The sequence below is a fragment of the Centruroides sculpturatus genome, unplaced genomic scaffold (genome assembly GCF_000671375.1).
Source record: "Centruroides sculpturatus isolate CEXI.00-Female unplaced genomic scaffold, Cexi_2.0 scaffold1132, whole genome shotgun sequence".
NCBI classification, from domain to species: domain Eukaryota; kingdom Metazoa; phylum Arthropoda; class Arachnida; order Scorpiones; family Buthidae; genus Centruroides; species Centruroides sculpturatus.
The window spans coordinates 73,064-90,050 of record NW_019385318.1 but is presented as its reverse complement, the minus strand read 5'-3'; the positions used below and the strand labels follow the sequence as shown (position 1 = coordinate 90,050).

Sequence of the window (16,987 nt, the reverse complement as noted above, 5' to 3'; positions counted from 1 at the left end):
ATACCGTATTTTTCGCCGTATAAGACGCACCGGCATATAAGACGCACCCAATTTTAAAGGAGGCAAATTCAGAAAAAAAAAGATTATGAACCAAATTCTGTAGTAAAATATTTTATATCAACTGTATAAAGTTAACAGCAGTTAAGAAAAATTTTATGTCAACCATGTAACATACTAAGAGCTATCTTTACTATCATAAACAGTCTCTTCTGCTTTGACATCTTGATGGGGTGGTATGAAATATGATATATTTCATTCAGATATACCATACTACATATATCACTGCTATTAGCTGAGCGCAGAGACGAGTGCCTTCACCCGCTCCCGTGCTGGCTTACGAGACTCTAAAAAGTGCACAAAGCCAGCGCGGGAGAGAGCGAAGGCATGTGCCTCTTCGCCCAGCCAATCGCAGCGCGAGGCAAAGACCGCACAAAGCCAGTGCGAGGCAGAGCGGAGCTTCCTGGTATCAGACGGCGCCAAGAGGTGGAAGGGAACGGAGTGGCCGAGTATTCCTGCGTTTATGTATGTATGCAGAAGTGGAGGGGCAGCGGAGGGCCATGCTGGGCTTTTGTATTTGCCGTATAAGACGCAGGCACTTTTTTCCTCCCGATTTTGGAGAGAAAAAGTGCGTCTTATACGGCGAAAAATACGGTAAATGACTGTGATACTAACATGTAAACTGCTGAATATTGCAAAGATATTACTAAACAAAGTATGAAGTTAGCAAACGATAAGTATGGATGCACTGTCGTATCATTCATAACAATTGAAAAATAGAAAAAATGAAATGATTGTTACAGGAAATTCAATTGTGTATGATTGCTCAGCTAAATTTTTGGTTCAGAAATAATACCAACATGTGATAGAGGTGCAGAAGTACTTTTGTAATTATCGCCACTCAGCTGCATAGTTAAAAGAACACCCAACTCTACTTCTCCTTATAGTAAACAGTGTCAGAAATTTTTGAAGCATTGACTTGACTGCAGAATGATGCTACTACACTAGCATATGCAACTCATGAATGTTTACAGTTATACAGAAGAGAATGGAAAGTCACTCCACTACTTGACTTACATGACAGATATCTTACAAGAATAAGCTGTTAAGTGCAGAGCAAAGAGAAAAAGAGTGACTTTATAAGAAATTGAGTGACTGATGCTCTTTCTTATGCAATTTTCTTTGAGGCAGAAGCAGATCTTTAATAATAATCTTTCTCCAAAGCAATATGAATAAAATTGAAAGGTTGGTGGCGGGGTCTCGTGAAATCACCAAAATATAAGTAAAGAATAAACTAAATTTTTATTAAGAATTTTAGCAGTCTCAAAAATTCAAAAGACACACCTGTCATTTGTCCAATTTAAGTAAAATTACTTTAACTTTCAAGTAGTTTGTTATCAGTAGAATGTGTATTTTTTCAACATTAGATAACATTAACAAATAAGCTATATAATCATCTTGACACAGAGGAAACTATAAGGCTTTGTATTTTATTATAGAATGTTGAGAAGTGGAATTGACTTAGAGTAGTAATCAAAAATGGTATTCAGTATCAACATGTGTATGTGTTGCAATTGTTGTTACATATGATTTGTTGCAAGTACTCAATAGACACTGGGCAACTTGCTTACATCCTTTAGCTTGTTAATATGTGCTTTGTTTTCTTGTTTAAAAGCTGATATGAGAGCTCAGATTTTTTACATATTTTTGATGATTAAACAAAGTTTTTGATGTCACATGTTAAAAATTCAAACCCAATCGTGAAGTTGTGAGGGTGTTATTAACTCAAAAAGTTGTGAGAACTTCTTGTGCAGAATATTTATTATTTAGTGGGCAAATTAATACATTTTTCAAAAGTATCATTTAATATATCATTTCTAATTTTGAGATATAAATGAGCTTAGATAAAGAATTCTTTGCTTATTGAAGGTTTGGATCTTTAAACATTTTCTTAAGTGATTTTCAGTTTATGTGAATATTTGATGGATATATGTGACATGAATAATTAGTAAAATCATTATTCTTATTGCTGAGATGTGGTCATATAACTTAGGTTTTGTTCTATTAAGCATAAATTTCTCTGCTAAAATATCATTTTAATATATTTGAAAGTTTTCCTGAGAAACACTGCTGTGTTTTATTGTGCTCAGTACTTCTCAGAGCTTAAAATAGTCTTTATTTTTTATGAATATTTCTATCAACCAGCAGTTCTAACTGGACAGCTTATTACATAAAATCTCACTAACCTGAAAAATTAGCTCAGCTGTCGTCAAAATTATCACCTTTCTAATTTTTTGACCTATTCGGAAGTCGTCATCAGGAAATTTGAATAATGGAATGTTCATTTGAATTGAATACATTCTTTAAATCTAATGTCGTGTGCACTTTACACAATGCGTGGATATGCAGTTCATAAAGTACTGTCAAAACATGTCTGTCATGCTTTTGAGATTGCTCTTTCTTCCTTATTGTTAATGCAGTTTCTTGTCTGTTTGTCTTGAAAATTTCAAGGGCTCATCTCTCTAATATATTCTTTATATATGGATGTTTTTATCTTATCTATAGATTTATTTTAACTTTCATATTAATTAGACAGCTTTGGATGACTGTTACTTGTTTTTGGCCATTAAAAAGATGCCACCTCTCATTAAATAAATCACTCTAATCAATTATGCACTGTTAGCTTGACCTTAATTAGTAGCAGTTACCAAACTCCTCCAGCAATGTGGTGATTAATGAAGCGTTAAAGGACTATGTGAAATGTAATGGGGTTATTTTTTTCTTGTTACAGAAAATAATTTTTATTTGTTTAACTCTTGAGTTAATAATTTGGTGTATAACAACATCTTTTACTGCAAATAATTAATTAATTATGCCTGCCCATTGATTGATTCGAAAAAAATTTCATTTAAATTGAAAATGTGTAAATCAAGATTAATATTTACATGAGAAATTATTTATTTTAGTAATGAGTTTTCAATAAAATAATTTTTCTATATGAATATATTTAAAATATTATATTTAATTTTTTTAGGGAAATAGTACTCTCTCCATGCGTGAGAAAGCTCTTTTGAAGCATCACATTAATAAACAACATAATAGTAACTTTAAAGCCGGATATGTTCCAATCTATGAACCTTATTTGCATAAAACTGGTCTCAGAGGAAGAAAGGGAATGCTATTTTATGCTCTAGTTATTTTATTGTTTATCATAGCACTTGCTAATCTTGCTGTAAGTATTATATTTATTATTTTACAAGCATCTAAGAATATTGATTGTTGTGTATATAAAACAATGTAAAGATGACTGAAGGTAAAGTGACACCTAAACCATCTTGTGGTGATTAAGGTGTTGGCTTGCCACTCAACAGGACACAGAATCTTACAGGATCATTAGGTTTACTTGTCCAGTGATCCTGTAACCTTGCCCAGTTTTATGATCATTATTTTCATTAATCATTTAATATACAGTGGTTGATCGGTTAATGAACAGTTTGGATATCGAACAAATTGGATAATGAACACTTTTGCGAAAGATTTTTATGATTGGATAACAAACACTTTACTGAACAAACATAAAAAGAAGTGATGGAAAATAACAAATACTGATTGATTTTCCCTTGTCTTCACGTAACAATTCAAAACCTTTCGGAGCACGGCAGACGTCATCATTGACGCTCAACCTGATACCGATCAGATAGTATCCCTCCGAATTTTGAAACTTTCTTTTGTAATTCCAGCTTTTTGTTTACCTTTCTAACAAATAATTTTTTATAGTCTTTGCAAGACTGTTGGACGGGCACTTGTTAAGTTTTGCATTAGGGTTTATTTACGAAAGGTGAAAGTTTAACTGTCCCATCGGATATTCGTTAACGTTTTAATACCAAATTTCCAATTTTATCTGGGCCTTGCATTTAAATAATTTTTTGTGGGCTAGTTGATTTCTGTTCTTTGAATTTTTGTAAGTGCTTTTCTGAACTTTCTATTTAAAAAAGAAACTGATAATATTATGGAGCCTAAAAAGAGGAGTGTCAAGAACTGTGCTCACCATAGAAACCAAGTAAGATATAATAGCCAAGGTAGAAAGGGGGCACAAGATGTTTGATGTTGCTAGGCAGTATGGCTTGAACAGGTCTACATTAGGCACAATTTTAGCTATGAAAGATATATCAAGAAGTCTCAAGCTGCTAATGGAGTAATGAAAATCACATCTGAGAAATAAACAGCATTTTAGAGCTCATAATAGAACCTGAAACTGATCTGACGACAGAAGAACTCTAGGGATGTCAGAACAATGATCATCCATCCAAGTGGCATCCAAACCAGAATAAGGTTAATGGAGTTGGGGATCTCTACAATTACAATACTATTAATTACTTTCGAAAAATCCTGAAGAAAAGAGAAAAGCAATCGACATTGGACAGATTCTTTAACCCCCACAAACAGAAAAAACATGACTAATAAAAATGCAAGACTGCATATATATGTATTTTTACTATTACATATAAATAAACGTAGTAAAAAAGTATATATTTTTTATTTTTTGGAGTCTCTGGAATGAATTAATCAAATTCCCATAAAAACCTATGGTAAATTGATAATCGGTTAATGAACAATTTGGATAACAAACAAAGTTTTGGAACTGATTATGTTTGTTAACCAATCACTCACTGTAATAATAAGCTTTTTATTAAAAAAAATATAAACAAAAAAATTCTTACAATGTGGAAACTGTATTCTTGTTCTGTACTTAAGGCAGCAGCAGATTTGCAAAACTGTTTATTTATTTAACAATACTATAAGTTGTAACAATTCTGTTTAGAATCAAATGCTTGTTTCAAACAAGCACAAGAAAAAGATAGAACAGAATTTTGATAAATAGAATAAACAAATATTTAATTGATGTTTAGTTAGAATGTTCAATAGAAAACTAAATTTGGATTTGAGAAAATATTTTTTTCTGACTCAAAGCTGATTATTACATAGAGAAGTCTTATATTCTTCTCTTGAGTTTTGTGTATTTGTTGTATGTTTTTTGATAGTTTTATGCTGAAGTCTTTTGTTAAGTGTTTCATATAATGATGCAGAAGTTTCTAATTTTATTTTTGATGATTGTTAAGGTTACTGTGTTGCTGTTGAGTGTTCTAAGAATAGGATATGGGATGGAAAGTATGGAGTTTATTCGACCGGGATTGCTGCTTCGTTTTCTTCATCATGCAGATATGGGAAGAGTTTTATCAAGTTCCGGTATAATTGGTGGTTTTGCTGAGAAAGATCTTCCAATTATTGGTGATTCTCAACCAGTAAGTTTTTACTACAAATAAAACAAACCTTTAATAATCCAACTAATAAAAATTAATAAAGTAAAAATGTTTTTGATTGTTTCTTAATGATCTTCTTTAGTTACCATAACATAGAATAAATCAAACACAAAAAAAGAACGTAAATACGAAAGTAAAATATAAATAATGGAAAAGTAACTGTGCTGATAAAATAAACGAAAAATATAAATTAAGCCGAAAAAATGTCCCTTAACAAAAATAAAAATAAATAAAGTCATTAATTCTTGTAAAAGGATCGCCATGTGGTAGGTAAAGATTTTTATTAGCTGGATTATTAAAGGTGTGTTTTATTTGTAGTATATTTATCCAGTTGGTTTGTTATATCAGTAAGTTTTTCTTGAAATACAGTCGACCCCCTATAACGTACGTTCCTATAACGACAATTCCTATAACGTAGCGAAAAAATTGTTGAAACTTTCGTATAACGTACCTCCTATAACGTCGTTTCGCGAGAAGATTGATAGAGTCTGGACCAATAGTGGATGAGCAGCCGAACTACTTACCTCCGACCCTGCGCCACGCTACGGAGCGGCTAAATTGAGTTTGCTATCGTCTGTTTAGTATTATATATAAATTATATATAAATTAGGTACTGTACATATAATTATATATTAATTATATATAAATTAGCTACTGTATATATAATTATATATTAACTTAAATTATTGTAAGTTTATTATAATTATATATATGCTTTCTGCCGCCTGGCAACACGCTACGGAGATTTTAGGCTAGTAAGTTGAGTTTATTATCGTCTGCACAGTATGTAAATTAGGTACCGTAAGTCTAATACAGCACTAATTTTATACATTTCTTGTGAAAGAAACACTTCTTATTCAACGGCCATAAAAATTATTTATATTAATGATGTCTCCAAAGGTCAAGTTATTTTTCTGCCAAAAATTCGTTATCAGAAATTGCGGCCGTCGTTTCGTGTGCTGTTCCGCGATGAAAACCAGCTTTAAGCAACGGCGTAGTCGAACGGTACACACTCAGTAAGTAATCCTATAATTTTTTGTTTATAGCATAGTTTATACAGATTATTCCCAAAAAATTATACGTATTTTGGAAATGTTGAGTGGAATTAGTCTAGAATCGGTTAATTTTATAGAAGAAAACCTTTCAAACAGCCTTAGTCCGTAAAGTTCCCACCTATCGGGCTGCAATTGGCTCATGTATTTAATCGTTCCTACAGCGTAATTTTCGGTTAGCGTGGAACGTATCTAAGCGTTATAGGGGGGTCTACTGTATTTGTTAAATTTAGTTAATTTTAATTATACTTTTAAAAATAAACAATTACCATTAAACCAGCAATTAATTGTCGTCTAAACAAATGTTTTCTCCTTTCACATTAATGTGTTGCTAGTAATTGTGGGCTATTGTGTTTTCACTGTAGTCTACCTGCTTATGCTAAAGGCACCATACACGTTAAGTTAATCCTGAAAGGATTAACTATGCATGCCTGACCTTGAGTAATTCCTGATAGTGTGTGGGGGAAAACTTAACAGTTTTGGTGAACTGTACCAACCACCGGAGTAGAATTGAAAAACCATTTGATTTTCCTGCACAGTGTCAGACTGCGCAGGAAAATCAAATGTGTGCCGTCGTGACGTTCAGACCTTAACATGTGTGCCAGCGTGTCGTTCAGTTGTGAGACCGCTGAGTAGTTAGAACAATGTCTCGTGAATGTTTCGAAGAATTATTTTCTATAACCTTATTAACTTTTATTATTTATAACCTAAAAAATTAATTTTGTGATCAGTGCTACCCAAACTACTACTACTACTACTACTACTACTACTATTTACACCATAGACTTCTATGCATACTTTTTTCCTGCGAGTTTTAATAGAATTTGTTGCCAATAAACATCCAAGAACAGCCAGTATGTTGTCATCAGATGCCATGGCCGACTGATTGACTGACTGAGAGACAATGGCATAGAGAACATAACTGGCACCCTGGGCACAACACTATATTGGTGCCCCCTCCCCCCAGAAACAAATCTTATTTGTCTTGGAGACCATTTGGCGCCCTCTGTGCGTGGCGCCCAGGGCACGTGCCCTACTTGCCCCACCCTAGCTACGCCTCTGCTGAGAGATTTTCTTCTTTGTATATGGGCAATAGGAAATTCTGAAGTTCTTCAAGTCAGGCAGCCTCAAAGGATTAACTTAACATGTATGGCTGCCTTAAGTATATGCAAGCCATTAGCCATGTGGGTGACTCATAGTCAGGAATTTCTGGCTACATCCCTAATTATATTGTCATATATTTCTCATTAATTTCAAGTAAATTTCATATCTTAAATGTAAAAGGATTGAAAAATGCAGCCAAAGTGGTAAATGAGATACATTCTATAAGTTAAAATCATAAAGTGCTTCTGGATTTTGCATTGTTCTTGAGTAGTGTAGGACATAGTCTCATTATTAATTAATTTTATTTTTAGTACTAATGACATTTGTTAAATTATCAGGTAATACTTCATGCTACCAGTAAAGGTTTTACATATGCTGATGGAAAAAATACTGGTCCTAGTATGGAAGTTGGTCCAGACTGGACTTTGATATCTGATGTAGAAGAATTTAGAGTGAGGAGTCCGTCAACTGGACAAACCATCTTTTCTACTAAATATCAAGATTTTAAATTACCTGCAGGTATTCCCAACTTATATGTTAAAGAAGCCCATGTTTCCAGAGTAAGTATAATTTAGTTTAATATTATACAGCAATAAATTATTTATAGAGAAAATTTAAAATAATATATCATTTATAATTAAATCAAAAGAAAATAAACCATATGATGATGGTAATGGGAGTATAAATTCAATAGAATTGTTCAATAGAATTCGTTTTTTCATATAATTCTTTTGAAAAATTAGAAAATTTGTAAAAAGAATTACACAAGAAAACATATGCTGGGATATTTTCTTGAAAACTATAGTTATCATTTGAAACATTAACAAACTTATTGCTCAAAAGAAATATCTATACTTTTTTGCTTTTTTGGAGACCAAATATCTTCTGTAATTCCTAGTACTTCCAGGCTTTTCAGCTCATCATCAGAATGTAAAAAGATGATAATGGAACAGATGTTCAAAAAAGCAGAAAAATATAGACATTTATTGAAGCTGTAGATTTAGAAATAATGAGGAAAAACATTTAATTCAATTACTTCTTTTTCCACCAAGTATCTAAATACCAGTATTAATAATAGGAGACTAAATATTTGGATAATTTACAATATTCAATGTGTCGTGTATTTATCTACAGGAACAAAACAGTATTTATTTCAACTTTTTGTATTTATCGAATACAAAAAGTTGAATAGCTGTAGATAATTTAAGAGTTCTGAATAAATTTGAACAAAGTCTGAGTTTATATTTTATTGTGATATATCTAGTATATCAAATTGTTTTTGATATACTAGATATATCACATTGAATTTTGATATCTAGTATATCAAATTGAATTTTGATATCTAGTATATCAAATTGTTCATTTTATAATTAACATCTAATACTAAGCTAATGTATAATTTTAAGTTCTGGCAAAAACTTTAGATAGAGATTCAATTTAAGCTATAACCAATGAAAGTACAAATTGAGGTGAAATTACAGATTTTGAGATATTATTTTCATAAGGATGGTATACATGGTGTGTCTAAAAAAGTTAGGTGATTGTTAGGATGTCTTGAATGCAACACATGCAAGAAGTTTGAGCATGTGTGCAAACATCCAGGAATGTTTCTGAAAGTGTCTCCTAGTATGGAATATGAGTGGGTGCATGTGAGCTTCTGTCAGTCATTTGAGCACAGTCTGAGAGTGAGAGGTGGTTTCAAAGAGCAATGGAACAATGGCACAACATGGAAGTTCTGAAATGTTTGAAGTACATCCAGGATGGAAAAGTACAGCGAGACTGGAAATTGGGTTTTGGTCCACAACACTGTGCTAGTGCACTGTGTGATCTTTGTGAGGAGTCACAACATACTGCATCAGATTCTGTGTGATGTGACTGTACCTATTGTATTTCCCCAATCTTGCATCTGCAGACTTGTTTGTTTCATAGATATGCAGAGATGTCAGCAAAATGTGAGGGATTACGTTTTGCTGACATCTCTGCAGTTCAGGCATGTGTGATGTAGTTCTTAAGGCAGTTCCCAAACAAGACTTTTCCAACTTTTTCCAAAAGCTTTATAATGTTGTTAAAAGTGTGTTGTGTCTCATAGAGTACTTGAAGCCGAATAAAAATAATTGCTATGTATCTTCTGTTTTATTGTGTTTATTTTAATATTTACTGAACTTTTTTGACACATCATGTATAAATAGTATTTTACACTTCTCCGGTAGTGCAATTGAATAGTGTTTGATATTTAAGCTGTATTTTACTGCTATAATTAATTCTGCCACTTATATTTTGATGTTTAATTTTTATACTGATCCTGAGATCCAGTATCACTCTTCCATATTATATTACTCCATATTGTTACTCTTCTATATTATATTAATCCATATTCCATATCACTCTGGATCCATATTATATTAGTATTTCAGTCTAAAATAATGGAATTTAAAAAAATCTGATGAAATTTGGCATATTTTTAAAGCATAATTTGTAAATAGCATGCTTATATCATGACCATTTAGATTTTTATGAATTAAAATGAAACTGATGATGATTCACAAGAAAATTAATGATGAACTCGTAAAACAGATGAGAATACTTATATTAAACTGATAAATTTTATAGTTTGTGATACAAATATTAGTAGTAAAATAGTATTGAAAAGGGAACATTAATTTTTTTCAGTAATAGTAGAATGTAAGAGTAAATATATGATTATGCCAATTTGTAATTTTAGATTACAAGTGGAACAAATCAGTCTTTGGAAGTATCCTCTCCATATCAAGTCATGCTAAAGGGAAATGAAGGATTAACAGTGGAAGGCAAAGAGATTATATGGGTAGCTGGTCAAGATTTACATTTTAAGAGTGTGGTGAGTTTAATTTTATAAATTGTAAGCACTTTATTGTACATTTAATTTACATAGAATGATATCCAAATATTTGGTTATAAACCAGAATTGGTAAACAAATATAATATCCGATTGACTATTATCTTGTTTAATACTGTACAAGAGTTCACATCAAATGCTCAAAGTGTCTTTTGTTCTTTGTCAGATATATTTCAACACTCTTTTGCATGCATCTTGGCGTTGTGATGTCAATTTGCTTGATTTCATTTTTGATGTTTTCTTTCAATATGTCAAACATACAAGAATTTTTACAGTATATTAATTTCTACGAAAATTTTATAAAAAGAAATCAAGAGGTATTAAGTTAGTGTGATTACGATAACCTCAGACCTTTTAAGATCATCTTATTGACAAACAAACTCTTGCTTATCACCATGGATTCTGTGGATGTATGCATGTTGCACTATCTTGCTGAAAGTAATTGCAAGTTAGTTTGACTTCATCTGTTTCACAAACTGTGAGAAATGCAATGGAATTGATAATTTTTTAGAGATAATTGGATCAAGAGCTGTGAGTAGACACAATATGCTAAACTCCCATCTTCATTAATCAAATGATGCCTGTCAATGTTTAAAAACATTTTATTAATCTAAAAATAGTTTTATAACAATTAATGCTGTTCTAAAACCAGGTATTTGCATTCTGTCCTGTAGGAATCATTCTATATAGCATTTAAACTGTAGTTCACATCTGAAAAAATTTATTGCTATCTCTTTTAATTAAGGCAGTTATTTATCTGAATATTATATTAAATATTAGATATGTTTAAGTAAATAAAGTATATTGAGGCAAATTTTCATATAAGTTTATTACATCCATGTACTAGCATATTATTATATAGTTTTTATATATAGAAATGTTATTATTTTCTTATATTATTAGCACTGTTATGATAGAGACATTAAATTAACATAACATAACAGGTAATACAGCTGCACAGTAAAAACAAATTGAAAGTTCAAATATTGCTCTCTGTTGAGTTTTTCTTTAGAATTTTTTAAACTATTTAATTAAAATTTAAAATTAATTTCTAATTTTTAATGTTAACATAGAGAGTGGCTTAATCTGTCATCTTTAAGCCAAATTCTGTTCAAATTAACACACTAACACCAAAAATCCAGCAAAACATGCACTTCAATAGACAAACTAATGTTTTCAACTGTTTTAAACAGTCATCTTTAGGTTTAACCTAATGAATTTGAACAGTGATTGCAATTAGAATTAAATTTTTTAAACAAAAAGAACAATATGTTTAGTTGCAATGTCACACATCACAAAAAATCGGAAAAAAAAAGGAAAATTGATATACTGTACAATGTAATGTATGTATGTAATGTATACAGTCGATTATGTTTAATTGGGCCACTGGTTAATTTGGCAAAATCTCAAAGAACAGAAACCAAACTAATAAACTAATAAGTGGAATTTCGCTTAACGAGCATAATTCATTCGAGAATCCTACTTGTAATGCAAAACAGTCGTTAAGTGAAACAGTTTTTCCCATATAAATTAAACAAGAGAAGAACAAATTATCACATAGGCGTTAATTATGTATAAATATTGCTATATTTGCAAGTGCAATGTGTTATAAAATGTCGAAAGTGCTTGCAAATATAGCGATATTTATATGTAATTAATGCCCGTGTGATAATTTGTTCTTCTCTTGTTTAACCAAAGATTGGCGTGAAATCCAACCCTTGAATTCAATTAACCCATATAAATTAATGTAAAATACGATAATGCGTTCTATGCTGAAAAAAATACTCAAATATTTTATGTATAACATTTATTCAAAGAAAATTATACAATATACATTGCTTAGGTATATGAATCATCATCATCTTTTCTTCTATCACAGAATGAACCAACCTGGAATGCAAATTCGATTTGCAGAAAACAAAAAAAAATCACAGATAATATGTCTGATAAACATGCCAAACAATATTCCAAATTCTTGGGCTATGTAAAGGCTATAATTAAATATTAGAAATTAATTGATTTGACTAGAGTTAGGTAGTTAATTAAGCTGCCATCTCCTGTTAAATTTAATGATTATAAATAATTAATTTTTAATTTAGACATTTCTGGAATTTAATTTGGAATTGATCATTAAATTTAATACGAGATGGCAGCTTAACTACCTACCTCTAGTCGAATCAATTAATTTCTAATATTTAATTATAGCCTTTACGTAGCCCAAGAATTTGGCATATCGTTTGGCGTGTTTATTATATAATGGGCAATGGTTATTGTTGTTTATACATAACATGTGTGAACACAAGTTTGGTAAAATGTTTGATCACAAGCGACACTAAAATGCTAGCAGAATGAGTACTAAACACAGACTGATGGAGCATGTGTACAATCTGGGACTTCCCCTCTTCTCAGTGAAACATTGCTTGTTAGGCGAGTCATTTTTTTTTTTACAATTTGTTTTGCTCGTTATGTGAAATACTTGTTATGTGAGGTTCCAGTGTATGTGATATAAATGCTTAATTGGGACAGTAGAAGAAAAGGAATTTAGTAATTTTTGATATATCTTAGGGATCTTCCAAAAATATATCAGCAATTAGGTTTAAACACTAATGTTGTTTAGGCCTAACAGTTAGCAGAGACAAAGCCGTTTTGTCTTCTGCTCGAGCATTTCAGTTTTCTGGAGGAGAGTCAGCATAGCGGAATGTATCATATCAGAAACTTGTCTTAATTTGAGCTACTGACCCTGCTTCAGATTGGATTATCGTTGGTGTCAGATAATCCCTTTAAAAGTGAAGGGACAAGGACCCCAGACAATTTTATGAGTGTTTCTCAACCAAGTTGGAAGAAAGCTAGAGTTCTTTTGGAAGGTGTTTTAGTGTCAATTTTATTTAAAATTCTTAAATCTTTGCCAAGATGCCAAGAAATGATTTTATACTTTCAAGTAAAATTGTTTTGCTGGATAAAATTAAAAGCCAGCCATAGAATACACACCATCGTAGACTTGTTGATATAACTGGTGTACCAAAATCTAGCATTGTGCATCTCCTACAACAAGAAAATCAACTGCATAAGGAGTGGGCATTACAAAAAGATTTCAGGAACATCCAAAAGAAAGCATGATGGAAAGGATCCAGAAGTTGAATAAGCATTAGATCGATAGTTTTCTATAGTTAGCGGACGAGGCGTAAATATCAGTGGTCTAGTGTTGAAGGCGAAGTTAGAGGAGATTGCTAAAAAGCTAAGTCAATGATTTTAAAGCAACTGATGGTTGGTTTCCTTCACGGAAAGCAAGACACAATATCAAATACAAAAAAGCACACAGCAAAAAGGGCAGTGCAGATAATGTAAGTGCTGAACAATAGCAAAAAATTAAAATCCTTACTTTTTTAGAGAAGTTTTGTTCAGATAATATTTACAATGCTGACAAAACCAGTCTTTATTATTGTGCTACACCAATGGCTCTTTGTATCATAAGCACATTGCACTGTCAGGATATAAAAGAGCAATGGATTGCATTACTGTGTTATGCTGTTGCAAATATGACAGGTACCAACAAATGAAAAATACTAATTGTAGGAAAAAGTGCTAAGTCTTGATGCTTTAAAGCAGGGCTTCTTAAACTTTTTTTATTCATGACCCAATTTATGATTGTGATTTTTTTTGCGACCCAAAAAAAATATAAAATAAAGATATACAGTATACAAATTTGCAAAAACAATAATGGTATACTACCACAGTTCATTCTTGTGTTACAATAGAACAGAGACAACTGAATATGCTGAAAAGCAACAATACTACACTAGTTCACACTACAATCAGTGTTGCTGAATCGTTGTCTCGCTGCACCAGAAGTGACACAAAGCGCAACTCACGAAACCTATGATACAAAGCGTGCCATTTTCAATATTTTGCATTAAAATCTCACGACCCCAAGATTTCGCTAAGTGACCCCAAATGGGGTCGCGACCCATAGTTTAAGAAGCCATGCTTTAAAGGGTTAATTGGAGCAAAATGGATTAGTCCCAATGTATCCCAATTAAACTGAATCGACTGAATGATGTGAGGGTAATGGAGGAATATTGGTTAAGATACTTTGTATAAAGACTTCTAAGCAGGGGAAATGGTTTCTATGTCCTTATAATTAATGGCCATTGATCTTGACTTCCTTGTATAATTCCAGTTTTTCAAGATGTTTATGAGGTAAGATGGGCAAACTGTCTTGTTGGTTGTAAGATGGCAGCTTCATTTAGATTGATCCAAATGCTATTCTCCATTGTAAAGGCTGCTAGAGCAGTGATAGCTAGTCCCTTTTTTATGGAAAATGCATGATCCCTAAGTAGCAAGTTGAGGGAGCAGGTAGTGATGTTAATATATTTCCATTTTTTGTGGAACATGTTATCCTTGGTAGGTATACAGGAAATGTTTTTATCTGGAGGGTGTTTTTATCCAAATTCCATAATTTGATTAATTAATAAATAATTAGCTTAATTCTAATCTGAAAACAATCTAGCATTTAGAAATGATTACTAATTAAAATAATGTTAGATGGTAATTAAATTTAAATTATTAAAAATGAAAAAAATATAGTTAGAAGACATAGTCTGTTGAAATACGAATCACCATTGAAAGAGAATAAATGATGATTCCTATTTCAACAGACTGTCTTCAATAATTAAGTTTTTAATTTTTAATAATGATTACTAAGGTTAGGAGAGAAATTAATCATTAATTAGTAATTGATAAAAATTAAATTATTGCTAATTTATATTATTGATAAATAGTATTATATGACTTTTTAATAATTTTGTTATTAGTTACTACAGTTCTATTGTAAAACAGAAACATAAATAATTAAACTTTTTAGAATCAGAGCATTATACTGGATGGACGTCTCGGTGTGATGATCCCCGTAGACAAAATACCATTAGCTGCCGAACCACAAGACAACTCTCCTCGCTGGTATAAAGTTTGTGTTTGTGTACCCAGTGGACGGATCTTTCGTGTTCCTGTTCGAGATCATGGATATGGTTGCCACGATGTACGTTTTCCAGAAAGTATCAATCCGTGTACGTAATTTATGACTGTAAACATAAATAATATGTGATAGAGCAATATTGAAATTTATTTGTTCCAGAAATGTAGATAGATACTCGTATATATATGTTTGTATGTAGTGGTTTTAAAATTATAGACCTGGTTAAAGTTTCAATGCAAAATTAGTATATTCAGAGTAACAAGGAACAAATTTTGCATAAAGTTTTTATTCTATATGAAATAGTTGCATCAAGTAAATTCATAAGTGGTATTTTCAGGTACAGAATGGTTTTATATCATTGTTATTGATGCATATTTTAATATTTATGTTGATATTTAAATTATTTAGCATTTTAAATTGAATAATAAAATAAAAAATAATGAGTCATTGAACAATAATTTAAAAAAGTAATTCAGTAACAAATTCTGTTACAAATTTTGACAACACAGTAGACCAGTGGTTTCACAACCTTTCACAACAGCTCAGTATTGTAACAAGTTTTTAGAGGTGTTGCAAGATTTCCTGATAACAATTGATTTATAATTTAATAAACTGTTGGATGTATTACTCAAATCTAAGTAAGCCAGTTATAGTGCCAGCTTCAAAAAATGGTTCAAACAGAATTTACTGTTTGACTGCTCATTGTACCTTTCTCGAGTGGCTATAAATTTTCTGTTATACTGTAAGAAATTGCTGCATTCTGTTGTGTCAGTGTTATATTATATGGTTAAAACTATACTTCCAGGTATAAAATCTCAAACTAAGAATTATGAAGTGAAGATCTTGAGGTCAACTTACATGTTGATGTATAATATGAAATATGAAAATGTAGTATTGATATATGTGTATGTTAACTTGTATATACAATATACAAGATCTGATCAAAAAGTATTTAATCTGAGGTCAGGAAAAAAAAATGCCTGCGTATCTATTTGGTTCAAACCCTAGTCCCTTTCAAAATAGGCCCCTTCTGAGTTCACACTTCTCTCAGCAATGCTTTCACTGTTGGAAGCATTTTTCAAGGTCATTTATTTGGATCTCCATCAGGTGCTTCATTGCATTTGTCTTGATTGCCTCTGCACCCTGAAATCTCTTTTCTTTAAGTGGCATCTTGAGTCTGAAAAAGAACCAAAGTCAGCCAGAACCATGTCTGGGGAGTAAGGAGGCTGCTGAACCAGTGCAATACGCTGTTCTGTGAGGAATGTCTGGATGAGATATGATCTGTGAGCCAGAGCATTGTTGTGATGAATGAACTAGTTGCCAGATTGTCAGAATTGTGGTCTCTTGCACCTAACAGCATCTCATTGGTGACACAAAACAGTCAGGTCGTATTCTTTTGTCACAGTTTTTCCATGAAGGGCATACTCATGATAAACTATGCTCTTGTTGTCAAAAAATGTTAACACAACCTTCACATGATTGCCATGCTTCTTTGGCCATGAAGACCATGACATTTTCCACTAAGATGATTGTGTCTTTGTCTCAGAGGCATACTTATAGACCCAGATATCTTCTGTGGTTATAATCTTCATGAAATCAGGATCTGTCATGTTCTGCCAAATCATAGATGTGATGATAACATTATATATAAGCAACTATTGCAGTT

The 16,987-nt window shown here is 31.7% G+C and overlaps 1 protein-coding gene across 1 annotated transcript in view; it reads left to right on the top strand.

Annotated features, from left to right (window-relative positions):
- The window catches only part of LOC111637576 (beta-sarcoglycan-like), a 30,587-nt gene extending 14,520 nt beyond the window's left edge, over positions 1–16,067 (top strand). Inside the window, exons 2-6 of the mRNA XM_023383089.1 lie at positions 3,032–3,229; positions 5,118–5,300; positions 7,813–8,034; positions 10,197–10,331; positions 15,211–16,067. Coding sequence (XP_023238857.1) covers positions 3,032–3,229; positions 5,118–5,300; positions 7,813–8,034; positions 10,197–10,331; positions 15,211–15,420 — 948 coding nt within the window. The 3' untranslated portion in view covers positions 15,421–16,067. The remainder of the gene's footprint in view (positions 1–3,031; positions 3,230–5,117; positions 5,301–7,812; positions 8,035–10,196; positions 10,332–15,210) is intronic.
- The last annotated feature ends 920 nt before the right edge of the window (positions 16,068–16,987 follow it).